This window comes from Sarcophilus harrisii, chromosome 5, assembly GCF_902635505.1.
Source record: "Sarcophilus harrisii chromosome 5, mSarHar1.11, whole genome shotgun sequence".
NCBI classification, from domain to species: domain Eukaryota; kingdom Metazoa; phylum Chordata; class Mammalia; order Dasyuromorphia; family Dasyuridae; genus Sarcophilus; species Sarcophilus harrisii.
Window position 1 is genome coordinate 176,101,051 of NC_045430.1, and position 23,979 is coordinate 176,125,029.

At 34.0% G+C, this 23,979-nt stretch overlaps 1 protein-coding gene across 1 annotated transcript in view; it reads left to right on the plus strand.

The window, feature by feature from the left end:
- SND1 (staphylococcal nuclease and tudor domain containing 1) overlaps positions 1-23,979 on the plus strand; it is a 468,465-nt gene that overhangs the window by 240,277 nt on the left and 204,209 nt on the right. Inside the window, exon 14 of the mRNA XM_031939005.1 lies at positions 12,676-12,748. Within this exon, the coding sequence (XP_031794865.1) occupies positions 12,676-12,748 (73 nt within the window). The remainder of the gene's footprint in view (positions 1-12,675; positions 12,749-23,979) is intronic.

Sequence of the window (23,979 nt, forward strand, 5' to 3'; positions counted from 1 at the left end):
AAATCAACTTTATAATTTTTCTTACTCTTGAAGGATACTTTTTAATCTCTATTCCCTTATTAGCCCACCCAGTGAATCTAGATTCTCTTCTTCCATCCTCTTCTCTCCCTCCTAGACTCTTCTTTGATTGTACTTAAGGCTGCATATACATTTTGTCCAAAGCTTTAGACTCAGGAATGAGTATTAACAGCAGTTTCAGAGAGATTATCTTTTAAAGAGTGACTGTTGAATCTCAGTTTTCCAGTGAGTGCCATTTGATTTATATTTTATATAAGAAGTATCCTGTAAGTGAAAAGAGTTGTATTTACTGCTTAACAAGTTGTATGGCCCCTTATTCCTTTTTCATCCAATACAGTCTCTAGCTCCACATACCCATAAAAATTTAATATGTGGTTCTCATCTTAATTTTCTTAAAAAGCTTGTGATAGGTAGTATTTTAAAAAGGATGGTTTCTTTGAGAGAATACATTGTTTCTATAACTGGTAAAACTCAGAAAAAGAAGTATGAAAATGCTCTGCCACTAAAAACATAAAAATACTTTTTATTCATGAATTAGACTTTCCTTTGATCAATTAGTAAGGTAGTGTTGTAAACCAAAAGCCTTACATACCTTCTTCCATCTTTCTCCTATTCCTTTGACTTCCATGCAGCATTTACAGAGGCAGCTGTTGGCACCATAGTGGAGTCTAGAGTCAAAGGATCTAAGTTTGAAAAGATCTCAGACATTTACTAGCTCTGTCACAAGAGACAAGTTTATCTGCCTCAATTTCCTTAGTGTATAATTTGGGATAATGATATTGCCTTTCTACTAACATTTTTTGTGAGGATCAAATTAGATAATATTTATAAAAGCATTTAGTGCAGTACTTGGCACTTAAAGACACCATATAAATATTTATTTTCACCTCTCACTCCCATTTGACTGCTGATGCATTGAATTAAGGAAATATCTTTTGTTCCTGGGGCAGTAGTAAGAAATTCTATGTGACTCAGCTACAACAATGTCCTAGTTTTTCCCCATTTTAATAATTATTTTGAATAAAAGGGATAACATTTTCAGGTGTGTTTTCCCTCCTTACTGTTCCTGGTCATAGATCTCTTGGTTCTTTTGTGTTCCCTGATGTATCTATTCAATCTTTCTTGCTCTGTTATGTGATTTTTCTGAAATGTATTTACTATCTAACTGCTCTCATTAAATATAGTGAATCTCTTTCTTTTTATTGTGAACCTGTCTTCTATTGACACCACATTTCACCAACTTCCTTCTTTGCCTATAAATTAAATTTTTTAATCTATCTTTAATTTATGTTGAAATCTATTTTTGTATATTTCACCTATGACTTCAGTAAATGGTATTGTAGAAGTTTATGAAGTCTTTCACATTTTAAAATTACTTTAAAATAAATATATTTAACATACATTTATGATCTGGCCTACCCCTGGTCTCTCTTCTCCAGTTGAACTAAAAAAATGAAAAAGAAAACCCATATAATAAATAAATATAAATAAGCACAGTACAGCAAACAGATTCCTATATTGGCCATATTGCCACATCCATGTGAGATCACACAGATCTTGGGCCAATAATACAAATAAATATAAGTTTCTGCCCAATGTTTCCGCTTCTCTATTGAATTAACATATTTCTAATAAATTTCGTATAACTTTTCTTTCTTATTTGACAAGTCAGACCACTACTACCACCTGACCATGAACCTTCCTTCTTCCCTCTCCTCTCACTTCAATGAAGACAGAACACAACCTAAAAGTCCTGAGTATAGAAGTGCTTCTAGCATACTGCCCTCAGATATCATCTAAAGCAGCAATCTCCATGAAGGCGTTGCCTGGTAATTATTCCTATAGGTATTACAGCCATAGCTACTGAAGCCTGAGAAAGGAAAGTTCTGGCTACCAAAATGCCCTGGCACTGCCAAGACTATGACATCAAAAATAATAGGGGCATCTAGGTGGCGCAGCAAGTAGAACACCAGCCCTGAAGTCAGGAGTACCTGAGTTCAAATCTGGCCTCAGACACTTAATGCTTCCTAGCTTTTTGACCCTGGGCAAGTCACTTAACCTCAATTGCCTCAGCAAAAACAAACAAACAAACAAAACTAATATGAATTTTTCACTGACAGTGGAATTAAAGAAGCCTTAAAATCTGTGTTTCTGCTATAACCTAAAGACCACAGGACTTTTCTCTATCTTTATTGTAGTAAAAAAAGCTTATGTGTGTGCTTTCTTTCCCCCTTAGAATGTGAGTTCCTTAAAAAGAAACTGAATCTTGCCTTTTCTACTTTCATTCCAAATGCTTAGCACATATAAATGTTTAGTGTTCAATCACATGAAACAATACATTGGCAGGTTCAGTCACTATGTCAATTATTTTGCTTAATTGTTATTGTTATAAGGAAGGGCTATAGAGTATACAGGTAGTAGGTTACACAAAAATTACTGTAACATAAAAAGAAAAGACATCTATATGCCCAGCAGTTGAGATGGAATACTATTGTGCTATAAGAAAGGATTTCTTCCCTCAGTTTCTCTATTTGTGTAGTTTTTTACTTTTACCAAAAAGTATAATGCCGGAGAAATTGAGGCAGGAGAGAGATTAGAGAGTTTTCAATAATTTATTAATTGGAGAGTATAATTGACTGGACAGGACTCTTGTCTCAAATTATCCAGTCAGATAAGAGATAAAGATATACTGGGACCAAGGAATCCATGTTGGTCCCAGGGCTGGGGAGCAAAGAATCCAGCCTGCTGCATCTAACAGCCAGGCTCTTCCAGCAATGAACAAGAGAAAGCCATTCACTTAAATATTCTCTAAAGATAAAGACCCAAAAAGGCGGGAAGGCTTCTGTCAGGTTGGGGGGAGACTATAATTCCTAAAAGCCCAGAGACAGGATGTCTGAATACCCAGAGATAAAGATGTCAGTGAGGTATCTTGGAATATTTTAGGAATATTGTAAATTCTTGAGGACAGGGGAGGGTCAGGAGTTCTGCTCTCTTGTTTATCTTGCTAGCAATTTATAACCTTAAAGTAAACGGTTCCCAAACTTAATGGACCAGAGTGGGTTTTTACAACTAAGGGGTTTTGACAGAACAGTTAAGGAAACTGAGACAAAGGAAACTAGTTCAGGGAAACCAAGTTAGAACAGTTAAAGAGCACTGTGGCATAACAAAAGAAGCAGGTCCATCATCTCTTTCCCAGAGACAAGGTAATTGTTTTGTTTTCGATTTGACAGTCATCCATTGTTCTTTCTGTGTGTCATGGTATTTTCTTAGAAAGATTTGTTCAGTCCTATTATTTGCTTTCATCTTTTTTTAGCTAGACATAATTGTCATACTACATCACTGCTATACTACTTTTGCCCTGAGACATACCGTACTCCTTTACTCTCTGTGAAGTAACCTGATTCTGGGCAACACTGTATGTATCCCATTGTCATATCTTTCTCTGTTTCTCTCTGTGTGTGTTTCTTTCTCTCTCTCTCTCTCTCTCATATTTATATATATATATATATATATATATATATAATGTGTTTCTGTGTGTATATACATACTTTTACATTTATGTTTTACATAAATGTATTATAAGCTTTATAGTACAGCTTATAAGTAAATATAAGCTTTTTGAGGGTAGGGACTGGTTTTTGTTTATTTGTTTATTTTCTTTAGTACATCTTCCAAAATCGTCCATTTTCATGATTATTTGGCCCACATTTTGCTGAGTGTATTTCATGCCTGAGAAGTTCCATTCATTTTTGATCACTGGCATGAAAGCAACTCTTCTGTGTCTGTGTCATTTGTGCTGAGACTGTGTTCCAGTAATGCTGAGACAGTAGAACAAAATCACTCTAACCTTCATTTGCAAGTTTCAGTTATGTGTTTTCAGTGGAAGGAAGCAATACCTAAAATATACACAAATTTCCACCTTTTCATGGAAGAGTATGATCAATAATTTAGGCTTTTGTTCAGTACTAGACACTTAACCCCAATAACTCCCTTACTTGTATCTGGAAGAAGGTTGCAAATGGCTACCGTGCAAGTTTTCCCTCTGTTAATTTTGTGGGTAAGGTGTCTTTTGGATGCATATTTTCTGACTCCTTACTATCCCTTGTTTAATTGCTACCTTTTATCTGTACAATTTTTATATTGTTATAGATTATCTCAAAAAAAAAAAAAAGAGAGAGAGACCTTCAGGGTTGAACAAGCTGCATTTTTGCTTCCTGCTTTCTTTCTCCCATCCTTAATGAGCACCTGTCTGCCTTTGTGCTGGAAAGCCATTAAGGAGACACAGTAGGGAAGTTCAAAAGTCATAAGATTCATTCCTTGCCTAATGAAAGGGGATTGAGAGCTGTGGTAACAACCTGCAGAGAGAGGTGGGGAAGAGAAGAGGTGAAATTTAGTGTTTGCATTTGTGGAGCAGGTGTCAATGAAACAAGGTTGTCATCTGGCCTTCCAATCCTCTGTTTGCTCTGTACTTAAAGGTAGGCTTTTTCATATACCAAGGAAACCTTACCTATAAAATGAGTGAGTTAGATATCCAAGGTTATTTCTAACTTTTAAATTCTGTGATTCTCCACAAACATACCTGAAATTATCTGTTAATGTGTAGGATTTGTGCAGGGAGAGATGGTTGCTGCATGGGTTTACACTGCATCTGTGCTTGAATCCCATTGATGGCAGTGGTGAAATAGGGCTTTGACAATCAGTCATTGACAGCAGCATGTTATATCTTATCCCTTTTGCAGAGATTTGGAGAATATAAATGAGAACCTCTAGGATCTAAAATAATGAGATGTTATTCTGTTTTGTCGACTACCTTTAATTATTTCTGAAGGACCTTACTTTCCAGAAAGATATTAGCTTTCTGCTTTGTGAACCCTGGTTGAAGGAACATCTATGATACAGGCTTCATCTCTTTCTCTGCAGCAGAACTTTACACACACACACACACACACCCGCCCAAAATGAAACAAAATGAAAGAAATTTATATTTGAATCCATTTCAGTGATAATGTAACTTTTAAAAATCTTAGTCACCTACACTCAACATATTTATTCATATATATATATATATATGTACCTTGTATTTGCATAGATTTATCATTTCCCTAAAGAACTCTCTAAGCAGAAAGATACTTTGTCTTATTACAACTCAGTATGAGACAAGTAACAAAATCAGATAGATAAGACCTTTTTAAAATATGCGATACAAATTATTTTGGAGTTTGATCTCTTTTTCATATTTTCCTGTCATGTATTTCCTTCTTTCCAATTTGACCATGCGAAGCTAATTTTTGTTAGTGTTTTTTAATTCTTCCTTTTCAGAAAATATCTATTTGCTCTTGTTTTATAGCCCACTTTCTACATACTTCTTATAACGACTTCAAAATTTCTTTTAGCCTTTTCAATTTTAAGAGCTTGGTCTAGTTACCTTATAACAGTCTAAGTATGAAAAATAATTTAACTCTATAACTTTTCCAAGTTACTGCCCATATTGTTTTCCAAGAACCACCTAATTATATATATATTGCAGCTTCTTGACTTTTTTGTTTTTATGTTGAAAACTTGTATATATTTCCCCTATTTTAAAAAAAGTTATCACTTGAATATGCTGCCATAGCCCAAATTCTTGAAAATGCTTTCTATATTCATTTTATATATTTCTTCAAATCTCACTCTTTTCTGAACACTCTTATAGACTAAACCAGCCACTCAACCAACCATTTTTTCCAAAGTTAATTCCCTATTTCTATCAAGGACATTACATTATTCTAGTCAACCTGGTCTACAATCCTGGAATCATCTTCCAATCAGTAGCCAATTCTTTTTTTTTTTTTTAATTAATTTTTAATGATATCTTTCACTTTTACATTTTCCTACTATTTATTTCCTTTCTTCCCTCCTCTCCTCTTGTTCCTTCTCATAGAGCTATTCCATATAAAAAAGGGTTTTTTTAATATTTTAAAAACTCAACAAAGCTAATTATTTTTTCATTAAAAATCTGAAAATCCATGTAGTATTTCACATCCTTAAGTTCCCATTTCTCCTTTAAGGGAGATTGGAGGTAGATACTTCTTACCTCTTCTTTAGGGACAAGTGTGATTGTTACATTTATACAGTGTTCATTTTCATTTTGTTTTGTTTTTTTTTTCTTTATATTATTCAGTTAGTAGGCTATGTGGCAGATAGCAGTATATACAAATACAAAGAATGAAATAATCTATTTTTAGGGACCTTATATTATATAGAGGAAACAATCTACTGTGTAAGTATATTCCAATTAAAGACAGCATAGCTAAGGAAGGAGACACCAGTAAGGAGAGGAATAAGGAAACTTTTTGTGCAAAAGACATAGTCATAGAATTATCTGCAAAGTAGAGTTGAGGAAAGGAAACATTTCATGAGGGTAGTAGGGGGGGAGGGGGGAATCAGTGCAAAGGCAAAAAGTTTTAGACATATGTATATATAGTTTCCTACTTAGTTACTTATTTACTTTATTTTACTTTTTCATTTTGATTTTCCCAGTTTTCTCAAAATCCTTCATCATTTCTTACATCACAACAATATTCTAGCACAGTTTTTTTAGCTGTTCCTTTTTATAATGGACATCTCCTTTGCTTCCAGTTCTTTGCTTCTACAAAAATTGCTCCTATGAATAGATTAGGCTCTAATGAAACCTTTGTTTCTGTCTGGTGTACCAGACATGCCTAGCAGCATGATCTCGGAATCAAAGAATATAAACATTTTAGTCACTTTCTTAGTATAATTCCAATTGCTTTCCAGAGTGTTTAGACTGATTTATAGCTCTACAATTGGCATGTTAACATAACTTGATTTTTTTTTTATCTCTTCTCTTATAGTGACTTTCTTTACCTTTTGTCATTTTTTTTTTGCCAATTTGCTGAGTTTGAGGTAGAACCTTAAAGTTCATTTAAATGGGATTTTTCTCACTGGTGATTTGGACCTATCTTTGGTATGGTTATTATTAAGCTGCAGTTCTTTTAAGAATTGTTTGCTGTCCTTTGGCCTCTTTAACTTTTGGGGAATGGCTCAGCAAAGTGCTTCCTAAAGCATAAATCTAAATATACTATTTCTTTGCTCAAGAAACTTTTTCAGTATTTCCCTTTTGCTTCTTGGAGAAAGTATTCATTCTTATTTTTTTCATTTGAAAATCTTTGAGAATTGGTTCCTGTCTTTCTAAATTGATTTTATAATACTTTTCTATACACTTAATGATGAAACTATAGTGGTCTCTTCACAGTGTCCTTTTCTTCCCACCACTCCTTTGCATATGCTACATCTCTTAAGCCTTCATTACCTTAAGTACACTCTTTTACAAGTCTTTCAATGTTAATACAGGTCACTTTGAATTACTTTGTTGGTTGGTAGTTGTCCTTAGAGGATCAGAATGACATCACTATGTTGGAGTCAAGGCTGATCAGACTAAGAGCTTGGAATGCTCTGCCACAAGTTAGATACAAATAGTCCAGAGGAACCTTTGGGGTGGATTCTTTAACTTTTTGCATTTTATGTTTTTCTTAGTTCATTCACTTCTGCTTTGCTCATAGAACACGTGTTTTCTGATGGGGGCATGCCATGCTCCTGAACTGATTGTGTAACCTTTACATAAACAATAAAATGATAGTCTTTTTGCATCCCTAATGTTGCCAATTGATATGTGGGTGAAAGAGGGGCCATAGGAGGCAGTGTAGAATAAAAGAGGGTACAGTGGACAGTAATCAGAAAAGCTAATTTTTTGTTCTGGTTCTTCCACATATTAGCATGTGATTTCAGCTAAGTCATTTAAACTATGAACCTCAGTTTATTTATCTGTGACATTAGTATTAATCATCCTTGTTATATTTGAATAATAGGATTAATAATCTAAATAACCATATTGTCTGCAAGAAGTACATAATAGCTAAGAAATACTAAAAGATTTGAAATAAAAGTAGGAAATTATTTCACTTGCAGAGGAAATAAATACTCATGAAGGAAGTGCTTTAGAGTAGAAAATTAATTAGATTTTATGTGAAATTTTTACTGATTTTTTTTCCCTCCAGAATATTTATGTGTTCACTATTGGTCTGGCTGCCCCCAAGGAAATCCATAGAGGGGCCAAGACTTTTGGGCATCATTAAAGGTGGCTGAATGTTACTCAGATAGAAATGGTATTTCATCAGTTTGGATGTTCCCTGCAGTGACAAAGATGGACATCTAGGTATACCTGCCTATATCTGCCTATGGTAATGACCTCTCTTGGTTTTTCTTGACAATATGAAGTTGTCACTGAAGTACATTACCTGTCCTCCATTTATCTCTTGCTCCTACTACACTACAAGTTTTTTAGTTATGTATTTTCCTGGTGACATTCTTTGTTTCTTATTTGAAGTTCCTTATGTGTTATATATTCTGCACTGTTCACATCCACTATGTAACCTCTCCACTGTCTTTACATAATCTTCAAATGAATGAACTAAATAATGAAAAATATTTTAAGTGCTTTCTTTGTGCCAGGCACCTTGGTAAACCCTGGGGATACAAAAAACAAGTAGATATACCATTACATGAATTGTAGTCATACAAGACCATTAGTAGAATATTGGTTGTAACAAAATGGGCCTTTTTGGGGGAGGGGGAGGAAATTTAGGTATTTGGAATGTTCCCCATGAATGAAAATATTGACTTTATTGCCCAACTATTTAGTGTCTCTCAATTTGAACCTGAAATCAAACATTTTGTCTATATTGAAAACAAAGAGCTTAAAGTTACTTTTCATCACTTTATAGTTCAGATGCCAACTAACTTAACACAAAAATAATTCATTTTGATGTTCATGAGCACTGTTCTTTTCATTTTGCAAATGCATACATAGTGCTAGAGTTAGAACTAGAAAACTATACTCCTACCATTCCAAATCCTATTCTCTTTCTGTTCATTATGTCACCATTACTATCAGTACCCATTGTTTCATAACATAGAAAACTGCCCTAATTGGTTTTCCGTGTTTTATATTCTTGCCCCTTACCTATTCATATAATCCAGAAGAAGTGAGTCATTCTTTAATAGATCCTGAAGAGGATGTGTTTGGGGTGTTGGATTGATTCAAGAAGAACATTTAAAAAAAAAAAAGTTAAATAAAAACTTTACTGTTATTAAAGGAAAAAAGTTATATTAGCTTGATTGTGAGAGAGAGAGAGAGAGAGAGAGAGAGAGAGAGAGAGAGACTCCTCAAGTTCGGCTTTCTAGTGCCAGAATAAAGACTTTGGGATTTAAATTCCAAATTGCTTTTCATAATGTATTAACTCTGTCAGCTAGGTGGAAGAAGTAAATAGATTCATCTGCTCGGAGTCATAAAAGCCCTCTGAGAAAAAAATCATATCAGATTTGTACTTGAGTCAGAATCTTGTCTGCAACATTCTTGACTGGTGACAACCCAGACTCAATTTGATGACCCCCAAGCAATGAGGAATTTAGTCTTCTACATTTGACTTTTTTCACCATGATGATTTTTATTTTCTTAGGCAACCTGACTCTGCATTTCTATTAATTTTTGTCTTTTGTTAATATAACAAGTTTAATAACATGACAGCTCTTAAAATAATACTTAATAGTCTCCCTCTCCCCCCCTCCCCCCCAGTTTTTTTCAGGCTAAATGTTTCCTATTTCCTTCAGTTCATTCTCATGAATCTTGTTCATCTTAGTCTGTCTCCCTACCTTTACACACACTACAATTTATCCGAAACTGTGATATACAGAACTAAACATATTATTATCAGATTGAGTTTGGTCACAGTAGCAAAAATATAACCTTCCTCATTTTAGACATTGTGCTTCTGCTTTTTATTCATAAATGTTGGAGCTAGATTCTTGGAGTTGACAGAAACCTCCATCACAGCCATTGCCTATGTGGTTCTTTGTTAGAAAGTTTTGAACCTTTTTCTGTTTTAGAATCATCAACATTCTGGAACTGAAGGAGCTTTTAGGGATAATTTCATTTCATAGATGTTCAGAGCTAAAAGAAAAATCAGAAGCCATTTAATTCAACCTATACCCTGACTCAACTGTTCTCTACACAGCAAATATAGGACCTAAGCTTGAGTGTCTCTATTTATGTGCTCTCTTCAAGAGTCCAAGTTTTTTGGGTTTTTTTTTTTTTTCCACTAGGGAGTGCCTGAACTTCAGGGGTACGTTAAAATAGAAAGTCTTACAAGTTATTATCCAGCTTCTATTAAAGAATATTGAATTCAGAGTCAGTGGTTTTGCCACTTATTTGCTGCAAGACTTCAGATAAATCATTTCTCCTCTTTGGTTCTCAGTTTTTGATCTGTCAGGTATGTCAGTTGGCCTAGATGACCTCTAAATTTCTTCTAGCTCAAAATAATTGATCTTATGAGTCAACTACAACACAGTATACCATATCTTGGCATATTTGTTTGGTGGCTCTAATTGTCTGGAAGTTTTTCTTTCTTTAAATGAGACAAAATACATTTCCCATTACTTCTCTCCCATAGTTCCTAATTCTACCCTCAGTGTCTAGGACTATCTTTCCCTTCCCCAACATCGCATAATATTTTGTAATGTACAAGTAGTATTTTTAGTTATTTATGTATTATACCCTTATTTGAAATGTTAAGCTCTATGAGTTACCAAATCAAGTTTTATTAAAATTTTGTGCCTCATCTAGCTCTTAGTTACAAATGTTACAGATCTCACAAGTCCTTGTTATATATCCACTTAAAGTTCCTCCATTTCTCTTTGCTCTTTGTTACTGGACTCATTCCTGCTCTCACTTCCTTTGCTAAGGCTCTTTCTCTCTTCTTTCCTCCTTTCTCCTTCATCACAATCCTATCCATCCTTCACTCCCCAACTGAATTCTCCTTCTGTGTCTCTGTCTCCTATCTCTATTACATATCCTCCTTCATCTCCTACTTCTCTTAACAACTCAAGTCTTTAGGTTTGGGTTGTTAATATTGTACTATCTTATCTTATTCTTCAGCTTCCTTGGAAACTCAAGGAAGTTCTCACATTTCCCCTTCAGAGAAGGGACCCTGATTTGTTGTTGCAAGATACTGGACCTAAGATCCCTAGTCTTTGTCTTTGCTTTTTCACTAGGAAGTTCTTGAACTTCTGAGATTCATTACATTGGAAGATTTTACAAACTGCCATTCACTGAAGTGAAATAACAAGAAATGAGCTTTCCATCCTAAGGAAAAATATTCACTTTTCTTTTTTACCTCTGAATTTTAAAGTTGAATACAATAATTATTAACTACACCTACAGATAGAGGGTGCATTTTCTTTTTGTTGCCGCTTTTATTTTTTATTTTTAAATAATATACCCAGTGATATTCAGAATTTTTATTACTCTGGAAGGAATATCTAGGGTCAAACCAGTTTGGTGCAGGATTTTTAGGCAAAAGGATTGTATCTCTCTCTCTCTCTCTCTCTCTCTCTCTGACTCCATTTCACAGGCTCAGTATATATAGCCCATATTGCTAAACCATTTTAACCATCTGGTTTCATAGCCTAGTCTGCTTTTCTTCCTGTCTTTTATCTGTCCCAGCTCTTCAAGTTTTGTAAAAATTACCTCTTTCTACAACTCTTGAGTCCCAGATTTTTCCCTCCACTTTGCTTTGTTAAAACTGAGATAGACAGATTGTGTTCTCAAGTTCCCATCAGCCAAAGTCACCTCTCCCTAGTGCCACACTTTTTAACTTCCTGCCCTGTGGAGCCTCCCTATCTGGACCTGCCATCTATCCTCCATTTATCTCCTAGACATTTAATTCTATTGCTGTTTTTTAGGGGTGCTTTGTGTCATATCCATTTAGTATGTCTTAGGTTTCTAAGGCAGCCAAATAATTGTATGAACAAATATATCCTAATACAGGAATCAGAAAAGGTACTCTTTTGCCAGGAAACTTGGTGAAATTTTAGTCAGTTATCAGTTTGTCTTTATAAGAGACTGAGAGTGATGGGGGTAGAGGGGTGTGTGGGTGTGTGTTTTAAATATGGAAGATAGATGGTTGTAAGCTACAAGGTCTCTGAATATTCCTAGGGTCTGGGCAAGATTAAAAAGTTGAGAACTGGATTGTAAGATATGGTATTCCATGTTAAATTATAAACTACGATAATTACAGCTTTAGAGTGATTTAAAAATTGAGCTCAGTGTCAGTTCTGTAGCATCTATTAATTTTTTTCCTGCCATTTAATGACTTTATGATACTACTTCATTCAGGGCAATTCAGCTTGTTTACCCAGAGAAAATGATTTCCATTCAAATTATAACAATACTTACATATTTTGCATTTTAAAATGTTAAACTCTGAAAAAAAATTATTACTTTTAATTCCTACTAGTATGTTCTTCCAACTGATTCTTTTGTACTTGGAATAATGCCATTTAATTTGGAAATAAATACAAAAACTCCTTCTGATTATCAGGTACACATTTAGCTGAAATTATCAATTGAATGCTGGTAATTGAGATTGGGAGAAGCAGGGACACATAGCTCTTTTCCCCCTTTTCCCCATTCTCTTACACACTGGTTATAAAGTAGCATACTGTATGTTTTGTTCAGATTACAGTTACCTTTTCTTCTACCCTTCTGTACCTGTCCATCCTAATTTTTGTTTTTAATGTGCTTTTTTCCCACTTTAACAGAGCCATTAAAAATGGAAAAGGATTACATAGCAAGAAGGAAGTGCCTATCCACCGTGTGGCAGACATTTCTGGGGTAAGATACATCTTTGTTTGAATAGAAGAACAAGGCATTTGTGGCTTATTCTTTTCAGGAACTCAGATTGTAGTTTATTATTGCACTTGCTAGTTTTCATCTACTGAAATGTTAAATGTGTCTCCCTCTCTCACCCCCACGAGTTCCTATCTCAGTGCTTAGGAGATAGTGTCTTGTGTTCTGGCAAAGCAAGGATTTGCACATTTCATTGCACAAGTTCAGTTCATTGCATTTACTTAAGCTGCAGTTCTGACATTTTTTTTCTTAGCTTTCTAAGTGAACTTTGTATTGTGTTTAAGTTGTTTTTTCTTTAAGCATAAGATCATAATCTTATGCCTAGTAATTTTTGAAGAGGCTGGGGGACAGAGAGGATGGATGTTAGTCTTTAAAAGTTGAAGAATAATTTCCTTATGACTTGTTTCCCCAAGTTTGAGTGATTGTAAATAAGAGGGCTAGATATATGGGTCCAAATAATACTAGATGGCTGTATAATGCCAAAGAAACTGAGCAAGACAGAGATTAGAGACCAATTCAATAGTTTATTAAAGAAACTGAGCAAGACAGAGATTAAAGACCAATTCAATAGTTTATTAAATGGAGAGAAATACTGGGACCAATGGATCCATGTTGATCCCAGGGCTAGACCAGACTATCATCTCAAAGAGTCTAGCCCTGAGTATTGGGGCAGCCAGCTTTTTATGGAATAACAAGAACAATGGCATAATGGAGGGACCTAGTTGGGGATAACCTAATAGAGAAAGCTTACTGATATTCTAGTGACATCTAAAATGGATAAACCTTTATCTTGTCAAACATTAAGGAATGTCTATAAAACCTTTATCTCAAACATTAAGAGGGGACAGTTATAACCTAAGGCATAATTACGAAATAGGACAATTGGAAGAACTTGTCACCCCATTAAAAGGGAACTTTGGCATAACAGCTGAAGAATACAAATAGATCAATACCATTAGCAATTTTGAGCTCCCTAAAGTCTCTTTCTAAGATTGTCTTATAATAAAGCTCATTTTCAAATATTGAAAATTTTTTCATTTTAATTTCTTACGTCTATTTTTAGTGTTTGAAATCAGTACTGCTTTTTCTTCTCCTTTGGTGGTCCCTTCACCAGCATTTCCAGCCCTTGTGGTTTGGACTTCTTATTTATGATTTGCATGCCCATGTTCTGCTGTGGCCTAGACACTGGAGAATGTAAAATGATTGCATGACCCAAGGTAGGTTGTCTTTCCATAGATGATGCTGTTGAGGTCACCAAGTGTTGAGGTCAGGACCACATGTTGAGGTCCACATTTGGGGTACCTAAATGAAATTAGGGTTAAGGTCTAGTGGCAGGTTTGGGGTACAGGGAGTCAAACAGAGTTCCCCTGCAACCCCCTTAGATTCGGCGCAAGGATACGGTGGTACATGAGGTCTAGAAGCGGCGCGGATTCCCAATAAAAGCATTTATTAGCCCAGAGAGCTAGATTAATAAAAGAGGTTTATTATTGAGTTTAGAAGTAGGAGATAGGTGAAGGTAGAGATAAAGAGGGCACTGGACAGAGGATCCAGTGGACAGAGGGTCCTCACATGGCGACCATGTTTGGAATCTCTGCAAAGAGGGGTTCCCAGTGTGGTCCTTTTAAGTCAGAGACTTAGCTCGAGGCACTTTGGGGTGTAGCCCCAAAGTTGGCTCAGATCCGGGTGGGGCTGGGATAGGTCCAGACCTTCTATTGGAATTCAAAGGGACCAGGATTTGTGAGTCAAAGGGTAATTTACATTAGCTGGGGTTGGGAATCAAAGATTGGAATCCTTCCCACATCAATGCTTTAAAGGTGAACAGGTTAACAAATCTCAGCCCAGACATTCCAGGAACATGCTTCAGGCAATGGAAAGAAAATACTGAAAACAAAAAATCTTCTTGAATTCAACATAGCCTACAGCAAAGATGAATTAGGGTCCTTTATCTTCCTGTTATACTTTGTTTTCCAGCCTGCTGGTTCTTTTTCCATTGTTTCTGTAATTACTTATTACAAATGAGACTCTGAACAGTCCACACATTCCTGGGTGGCCTTGGTTTCCTCCTCATAATAAATGAGGAGACTAGGTTGAACTGTCCACACATTGTAAGCAACCAGATAGCAGCAATTTTATTTCTACAATGCTTTTGAAACATGAAATTGTAGTTTTGTCCACTTAGTGCCTCTGAGTTCTACTATTAAATCATAAAACCATTTGTGTTACATTTTAATTTTAGATCAAAACTGAGAAACATAGCTGTTCTGTGTGAAATTTAGTTAACTTGCCATATCTAGGGGTGTCTTAGTATTGATGGTTAGAGATCTGTGCTCTAGGCAATTAAAGTTACTTTGAGTATTTGGACTTTGGATTTCCATTATTATTAGCTTTTTTTGTTAGCTTGCTTATTGATATAGTCAGTTATGCTTTTAAGGATTCAATAGTTACATGGTAAATTTTATTCCTGCCCCTTATTTTCGTTATTCATATATATATATATATATATATATATTTTTTTTTTTTTAACTACATTTCTTGTGTACTGCCAGTTGTGAAATTTAACCACTGTTTACCTTATACTTTAAAATGTAGAGAATCTTTCTTCTTTCTTTTTTCTTGGTGTTGGGGGGAAGGGAGGTTCTCCATAGATTAATTGCTTCCTGCCATACTATATTCATGGTTTCTAAATTATGTTCTATTGGGAGGCCCATGGGTCTTAATTTATCTCTTTGCATACTTTCTTCAAGGTCATTTTCTTTGAGTTTAGAATTCATATGTTCTTTCAAAGTTACCTTGTTTTTTTTTTTTTTTTCTTGCAAATTTTCTTTTGTTTTTTTAAGATCCAAATTTATCTTTCTCTTATAGCCTCTGCCACTTTGGAGAGAGCCTCCATCTTGTTTTATTTCTTATCTATTTTGTCATTTGTCTTTTTAAATTCAAGTGATAATTTCTGATCAATTTTTATCCTAATATCTTTTTTTCAAATGCTTATTTCTCTTTTTGACCCGTTTTGGAATTTCTTCTTTTTGTTTCATGATTTTCAAGGAATGTCTGGAAATCTGATTTTTCCTGGGTTTTTTGGCTTATTTTCCTTCATAAGAAGGTAATTGTTCAATGTTGTTGTTTTTTTCCATATTTTCCCATTTATACTTATGAGTTTTAACATTGTTTATTTGCTTAGGATCTAGATTTATTTTTTCCTTTGAATTTTTTGTTGTTTGCCCTTTTCCTCCCCTTTATTTTTAACACATTGCCTTTGTCTTTCTCTATTCTTGACCCTTCTCCCTTCTAATACTATGCACACTTCTGTCAAATCCTCAAGTAGTCACGCTTAGTCACTATCCAGAGTCAAGTCTAGAAAAGGGATGAATCACAATTATGTTTTTGTCTCCTTTTCTTCAAACTTGAAAGACTGAGGATATGAAGATGTAATTTAAATGATTCATGTATTCTGTCAGAGGTGACATATATACATGCACACAAATTTTCTAAAAGATCACTACTGGTTAGGTAGATTTAATCAGGCAAAGTTCCTTGTAGAAATAATCCCATGAGCAGAGTTTTACAGAACAGCAAGGATTCCATAAATAGAAGTGACATGGAAGTGTATTGTAGGCAGAGGAGACAGCCAGTGCGCCAAGATGGATGGATGGACCTATGAGGAATTGCAAGAAGGCTTGACTGTAGAATAAATGAAGAGAAATAATGTTTAATCAGCTTAGAAAGGTAACTTATGACCTTAAAAATTAAGAGAATTTTATATATGATCTTAGAGGCCAGGAAGCCAGTCATTGAAGTTTATTGAATCTCAAGGGAATGGCATCTTCAGATATACAGTGCAGAAAAATCAGTTGAGCTGGGCTGTCATTTTGCTGTCTTGAATTTCTTACCCTCAGACATTTAAATGGTTTGTGATGGATTCAAAGATCTTCTTTCACACATTTCAGTACTGAATGGTTTCAACATTTGTTTATAAACTTGATTCCATTGTTTATCATATTTTAAAGGTTTATTATAATGTCTAATCATGTTAGAATATAAGGATGAAAATTGGATATATGAAAAATTAGCTAAAAAATTTTTTTAATTATTCACTGACTTGAATATTTTAGAGATTCATTAAGGGACTAAATTCGAATGAATTCAAGGGACTAAAACAGGCCAAATGTCTTTTATAGTGTAATTCTATAATACCATGTAGATTAAAATTTTATTTCAAATTTTTAGTATTTTTTTGCTCTTTAATGTAACATGGAATTTTCTAGTTAATAATAGCAGTATTATTGTTTCATCCTTTATGGACATCTATGAGATGTCCTTCTCATTCCTAAGGAAAATGAATTCATTTCCTTTTATGTTTTGAGTTTACACTTTTGTTTCCCCAAATTTAATTGTAACTAAGTGTATTCCAATTTGTGTGCTTAAAGACTTTTATGCTTCAAGACTAATTTTGTTAATTCTAGATGAGAGATATCCATATTAGGAAATGGTTGTTTTAAAATTATCTTTGTGAAATTAAAGTTTTAGGCACTTATTTTGGATGTTTCTTTTATTGACATTTTTTCATCATTTCAATTCTTGTTTAGCATCAATCTTGTATCACATCTCATAGAGTTCTTGATTTGCCATAAAATGGTATTTGTACTCCATCAAACCATCTTCTACCTCCTTTTTACTTGCCTGATCATTTTAAACCTTTGTTCTATCATTCTTTACAATGATAACATCCATGTAGAATATAAATTCCCTTAAGACAGGGAATACCTGTGACCCTGGTCCTTGGCCCTTAGTAGGTACTTAAGATGAATTAGAATTTGAATACTCCTCCCTTATAGATACTATAATTAATAAGTTTTCAGCAATGTTTCCAAATGTAAATTGATTTTTTCCTCTATAATCATTGCTGTTAGCTAAATTTAAAATTTGTTTTTATTTTCTGTTTAAATTTTCATTGTTACAAATTATTTATTGGGTTGACTTAAGTTTTCCTATAGGTATTTCTTTAGATCACTTTCTTACTGAGAGTTGTGATGATGATGATGATGATGATGATGATGATGATAGTTAACATTTATAAAGCATAAATTATGTGTCAGGAATCATGTTATATGTAGTACTTTAGAAATGTTATATCATTTGACTGTCACAATGCCCCTAGGATGTAGATGTTGTTATTATCCCTATTTTTTTTCTGATTAAACTGGTTTAAAGATTTATTCAAGCCAGTATCTGAGGCTACAATTAAACTTAGGTCTTCCTGACTCCAGCTTTATTGCTTTATCCACTATACCATCTGGATGCGCGTATATATATATATATATATATATATATATATATATATATATATATTTACACACATACATATATAATACACACACACATACATATTATATATATAGTCCCTCTGATTCATGTAAAAGTTCCATTTATTATCTTACTTACAAACACCACAAAAGAATTTAAAGGTCCAAGTCAGAAAACAATCTTTCCTGTTGTTCTCATTAGGGATTTCATAATATGAATATCTTCACATAGCATTGTTTTCATATCCAATGTTTTACCTAATGAATCATACACTTAGAAGGTTTTAGCTCTCCATTATCTTTCAGTTATTTATTTTGTACATAGATTTTATGGGGAATCAGTTGCAAAATATGTCTCAGGTCAGATTTTTGAGGCTATTATGGACATCAAATATCTCCTCACTCATTAGCATTTAGTTCTCTGTTTTTAGTTATGTCTTTTTTATGTTTACTGGAAATTTGATTTGAAAATGTACCAAATATATTTACATCACACTTTAATTAAGCTGGAGATGTTGTCAATAATGTGGTTTGTCTTTTGAGAAATTATTAAGTAATACACATTTCCTTACTGATTGGAGAGCTAATTGCTCATTCATTTTAATCTCTGAAGCATGGTATTCATATTTATTTATATTTATGTCTGTGATTTGTCTTTCTGCAAGTGTACATCTACTGAGTGTTGAAATTGTTGATTAAGTTTATGGTTTCTATCCTTGACCAAAAAGTCAAATTGTACAAAATTATTGCAATCTGTATATTTTTCCATCATCCTTTACTTAGTATCCTTTTTACATGGCAGACTGCCTTCAGTATGTTATTCCTAAATTTCTTAAATAAGAATTGACAAATCTCATCTTCTTTGTTTTTAATTCATTCTTCTCCTTTATTGTGTTTTGTAATTCATTCTCCCCTTTATACTTCATATTTGACTTGATCTTTTTCCTTTAACTTGATCCTATCTGTCCTTACAGGAGAGTCAAGTCATCTAGGTCCTATGGACTATTGGTGCATGACAAAGATTATGCATTTTAAATCTTTAATATGGGACTCTAACAAGCAAGATAAAACAAGTAAAACAAATAAAAACATAGGTATAGGGATTGTAAATCAGCATGTGGTTGAGGAGTATAAATGTCATGATGTACTTGCAACCTGCAGAACGTGTGGGATTATTTTTTGAAAATTTCCTAGAGGAAAGAAATCTTGATAAATAATAGAAAGGGAAGAATGGATAGATGACCCTTTGGTCATCTTTGGTAAAAAGTTGTGTGCTAAAGAAACATTGGAACAATAAGAAGTAAACCAAAAAATTTTAATATTGTTCTAATCGAATTTATGTCTGCCTTTTACGTCTAGTTGAAACAAATTTGCTAGTATATTGATCTTTCATAAATCATAGATTTCAAGGTAGAAGGAATTTTAAAGGTCAGTTAGTCTCTCTTCTTATTTTACACATTAAAAAACAAACCCAGTAACTGTGATATGACAAGGTCATGCAGGGAAGGGAATAAGGAACAACTTTGACTACAATCCCAGCACTAATGAAATCCAGCAAGTTGCATTTGCTAAGCACACAGTTTCTATTAGTTTGTTTTTTTTTTTTTTTAATGAACTTCTTAACAATGTGACCTTAGGTTTGTAACTTAACTTCATTGAACTTCCATTTCTTAGTTGTAAAATAAGATTAATCTTTTGAAATTCCTGGCAACTTCAAACTAGGATTATAGTAGGATGTCAAGAATATTTTGTTTAGTATTGATGGTAAATACAGACATTTATTTAAAATATAATTCTATCTAGTGAATTTTGTAAAGTAGTATGAGAGATGAGAGCTATAAACCCAATCTCTGAACCTATGTTTTCAGTTTGAGAAAGGAAGCAATTTCATTGTCTTTAAAGATCCTCTTTCAGTTTTTGCTTCATAGTGATCAAATAAATTTCAATGAAATGGTAACTTTCTTTTTTGGGAGGACAAAACATTTCTTTTCTTAATCAGATAAAACGGAGACATTCTTTTCATTTTCAGGATTATGATTGTGCTTTTTAAAAAATGGTTTTAACACTACTCTGCCTCCTTTTTTTTTTTTTTTTTTTTAAATTTTTTTTATTTAATAGCCTTTTATTTACAGGATATATACATAGGTAACTTTACAGCATTAACAATTGCCAAACCTCTTGTTCCAATTTTTCACCTCTTACCCCCCCACCCTCTCCCCTAAATGTCAGGATGACCAGTAGATGTTTTTTTTTTATTTTTTTTTTATTTTATTTTTTTTTATTTTATTTTTTTTTTTTTTATTTAATAGCCTTTTATTTACAGGATATATACATAGGTAACTTTACAGCATTAACAATTGCCAAACCTCTTGTTCCAATTTTTCACCTCTTACCCCCACCCTCTCCCTAAATGTCAGGATGACCAGTAGATGTTAAAATATATTAAAATATAACTTAGATACACAATAAGTATACATGACCAAAACATTATTTTGCTGTACAAAAGAATCAGACTCTGAATTATTGTACAATTAGCTTGTGAAGGAAATCAAAAATGCAGGTGTGCATAACTATAGGGATTGGAATTCAATGTAATGGTTTTAGTCATCTCCCAGAGTTCTTTTCTGGGTATAGCTAGTTCAGTTCATTACTGCTCCATTAAAAATGATTTGGTTGATCTAGTTGCTGAGGATGGCCTGATCCATCAGAACTGGTCATCATCTAGTATTGTTGTAGAAGTATATAATGATCTCCTGGTCCTGCTCATTTCACTCAGCATCAGTTCGTGTAAGTCTCTCAGGCCTTTCTGAAATCATCCTGTTGGTCATTTCTTACAGAACAGTAATATTCCATAATTTTCATATACCACAATTTATTCAGCCATTCTCCAACTGATGGACATCCATTCAGTTTCCAGTTTCTAGCCACTACAAAAGGGCTGCCACAAACATTCGTGCACATACAGGTCCCTTTCCTTCTTTATAATCTCTTTGGGATATAATCCCAGTAGTAACACTGCTGGATCAAAGGGTATGCACAGTTTGATAACTTTTTGAGCATAGATCAAACTACTCTCCAAAATGGTTGGATTGTTCACAACTCCACCAACAATGAATCAATGTCCCAGTTTTCCCACATCCCCTCCAACAATCATCATTATTTTTTCCTGTCATCTTAGCCAATCTGACAGGTGTACTACTCTGCCTCCTATAGCAAGTTGGCTCCTCCCTGTGTAACGGTTCCCTTTCCCCCTTTTGCTTTTACTTTATTCTTTTAACAGATTAAACAGACTTTACCCTTTACTTCCCTGAAAGAATCCTGAAAAGATTATAATTGACAAGTACTCAGTCACATCCACCCTACCTCCTGCATTTCTTTCCTTTTCTCCTTTCTTTCTCAGAGTAACAATATTATCATTCATCACAAAGTCTAAAGTTCTTCCACTTGTACCATTGATTTTCTCACTTTTCATATTCTCTAGCAGTTTCTCCTCCTCAAGTTCCCTCAAATGCTGCGCAAACTTTGTCAAATTTTTATATTTTACATATAGATGTCTGTAATCATTGTCAACCCTTGACAGCTAAATATTTCCTAATTACATGTAAAAATTTTAGCAATCATTTAAAATATTTTTGAATTCTAAGTTCTGTCTCCCTTTTGCCCCTTCTCTCTCCTTACGCAGACAACTTTTTATAGATTATATATGTGCAGTCATACAAAATATATTTCCACATGTTGCCATTTCTTTCTCTTCTTCCCTGCCATATACAAATCCAGCTTCAGACACTTGTTTTGAATGACTCAGAACAAGTCATTTAACCCTATTCGCCTCAATTTTCTTGTCTGTAAAACAAACTGAAGAAGAAAATGGCAAACCCCTGCAGTTTCTCTAACAAGAAAACCCCAAATAGGGTCACAAAGAGTCGGACACAATTGAAATGACTTGACAACTGCTAAACAGTGTTGTTAGTTCAGTGATGCAGTGGAGCAAGCATCTGAAGCAACATAGATTCTTACCTAAGTGTGGGTGATGAAATAGAGGATTCTTAATCCAATCAGAGATTGAGGTGGTTACAAAAAAAATCAAATAACTTGTTTTGATTATTTGAAATAGAAAAACTTTTTATAGACATAATTGTGATCAGGAGTGTGAATGAATGGGGAAAAACATCTTTGTTCTGGCTCTCTTCATTTCACCCATAATCCTTGTCTTGTTGTATGTTCAAGAGTCCTTTCTACTGTATTTCTGACAAGCAGTCTTTGCTTTAAACAAATAGATTAAGTAGCCTTTGCTTGAATGCTGTCCCTCCCTCTCCCCCTAAGGTAGCCTTTTCTACTTTTAGATAACTCATTATTTAAAAGATTTTTCCAAACTGGAGTACTTTGTTTCCCCTACATTTGACCTCCATATTCTTGCCTCTCAATTATTCCCTATACCAAGAATGTTCTTTTATTTCTTCACCTTTAAATTGCTTCATGCACTTTAAAATGAAACTCAAATGACACATCTTCCATTAATTATTTTCCATTTGTCCTAAGGAATGTCTTTCTATCTTGGGATTTCAAATAGAAAATTTTGTTTTGTGTTTCTCTGAAGCATTTTTATCTCTATGTTTATTGTACTCCAAACTCACTATAAATTTCTTGATGACAGTAACTTATCCACACTTGAGATTTTTGAACAGAGAAGTGACATGATTGGATCAATTAACAAAAAAGATTTATCTTGCAATAATATGCAAAGTTTATTGGAAACAGGAAGAGGGACAGATCTTTTATAGGCTAATTTAAATTGTCCAAAGAGGTATTAATGAGGGATCTGTATTTGCATCAAGCAGTAAAAATAGAAGAAAGAGAAGTGGTTGGCCAACAGGCATGAAGTGGTAATATTGATAAAACGTAATAAATTATTGGATGTGTCATAGAATAAGTATTTTCTATACACAATAGGCTCTTAATAAATATTTAAATTAAATTAATTTTTATTGTTCTTCTTTTAAAAGTGATTTTATTTTTAAACAATAGCTTTTTATTTTCAAAACATATGCAAAGTTAGTTTTCAACATTCCCCCTTGAAAACCTTGTGTTCCAAATTTTTCTCCCTCCCTTCCCCTCAACCCCTCCCCTAGATGGCAAGTAATCCAAAATATGTTAAATATGTGTGGTTCTTCTATACATATTTCCACATTTATCATCCTGCACAAGAAGAATCAAATCAAAAAGAAAAAAATGAGAAAGAAAGCAAAATGCAATCAAACAGCAAAAAGGTGAAAATACTATATTGTGATTCACAGTCACTTCCCACCATTCTCTCTTTGGGTATAAATGGCTCACTCCTTCACAAGACCATTAGAATTGGTCTGAATCACCACAATGTTGAAGAGAGCCACATCCATCAGAAATGATCATTGCATAATCTTGTTGCTCTGTAAAATGATCTCCTGTTTCTGCTCACAGCATCAGTTCATGTCAGTCTCTCCAGACCTCTTTGAAGTCATCCTGCTGGCCATTTCTTGTTAAGTCCAGGCTAGCTCCCTAGAGGCCTCAGGATCAGCCAGAGTCAGGATAAGTAAAAGTCCTTGGTCTTTAGGGGGAGAAGCAGGCAAACTCCCAGAAGTTTAGCCAAAGATCTCTTCTTGATCCTAGAGTCCAGAATCTCCACCTTTCTTCTCCTTGTCCTGCTGCCAAGTAAGTCTCTGGCCTCTGTCATCCCACCCTCTAATCTTTGCCTATGATTATCTGTATACACCAAACATCAATGATGAGAAGGACCATTTTTCCAAACATATGCTAATAGAGTCATTGTCAGGTAATTGACCTTAAGTGCTGGGCTGATTCAAGTGCACCTTTTCATAGTTTCATCCTTTACAGTTTCTTATAGAGCAATAATATTCCATAACATTCATATACCATAAC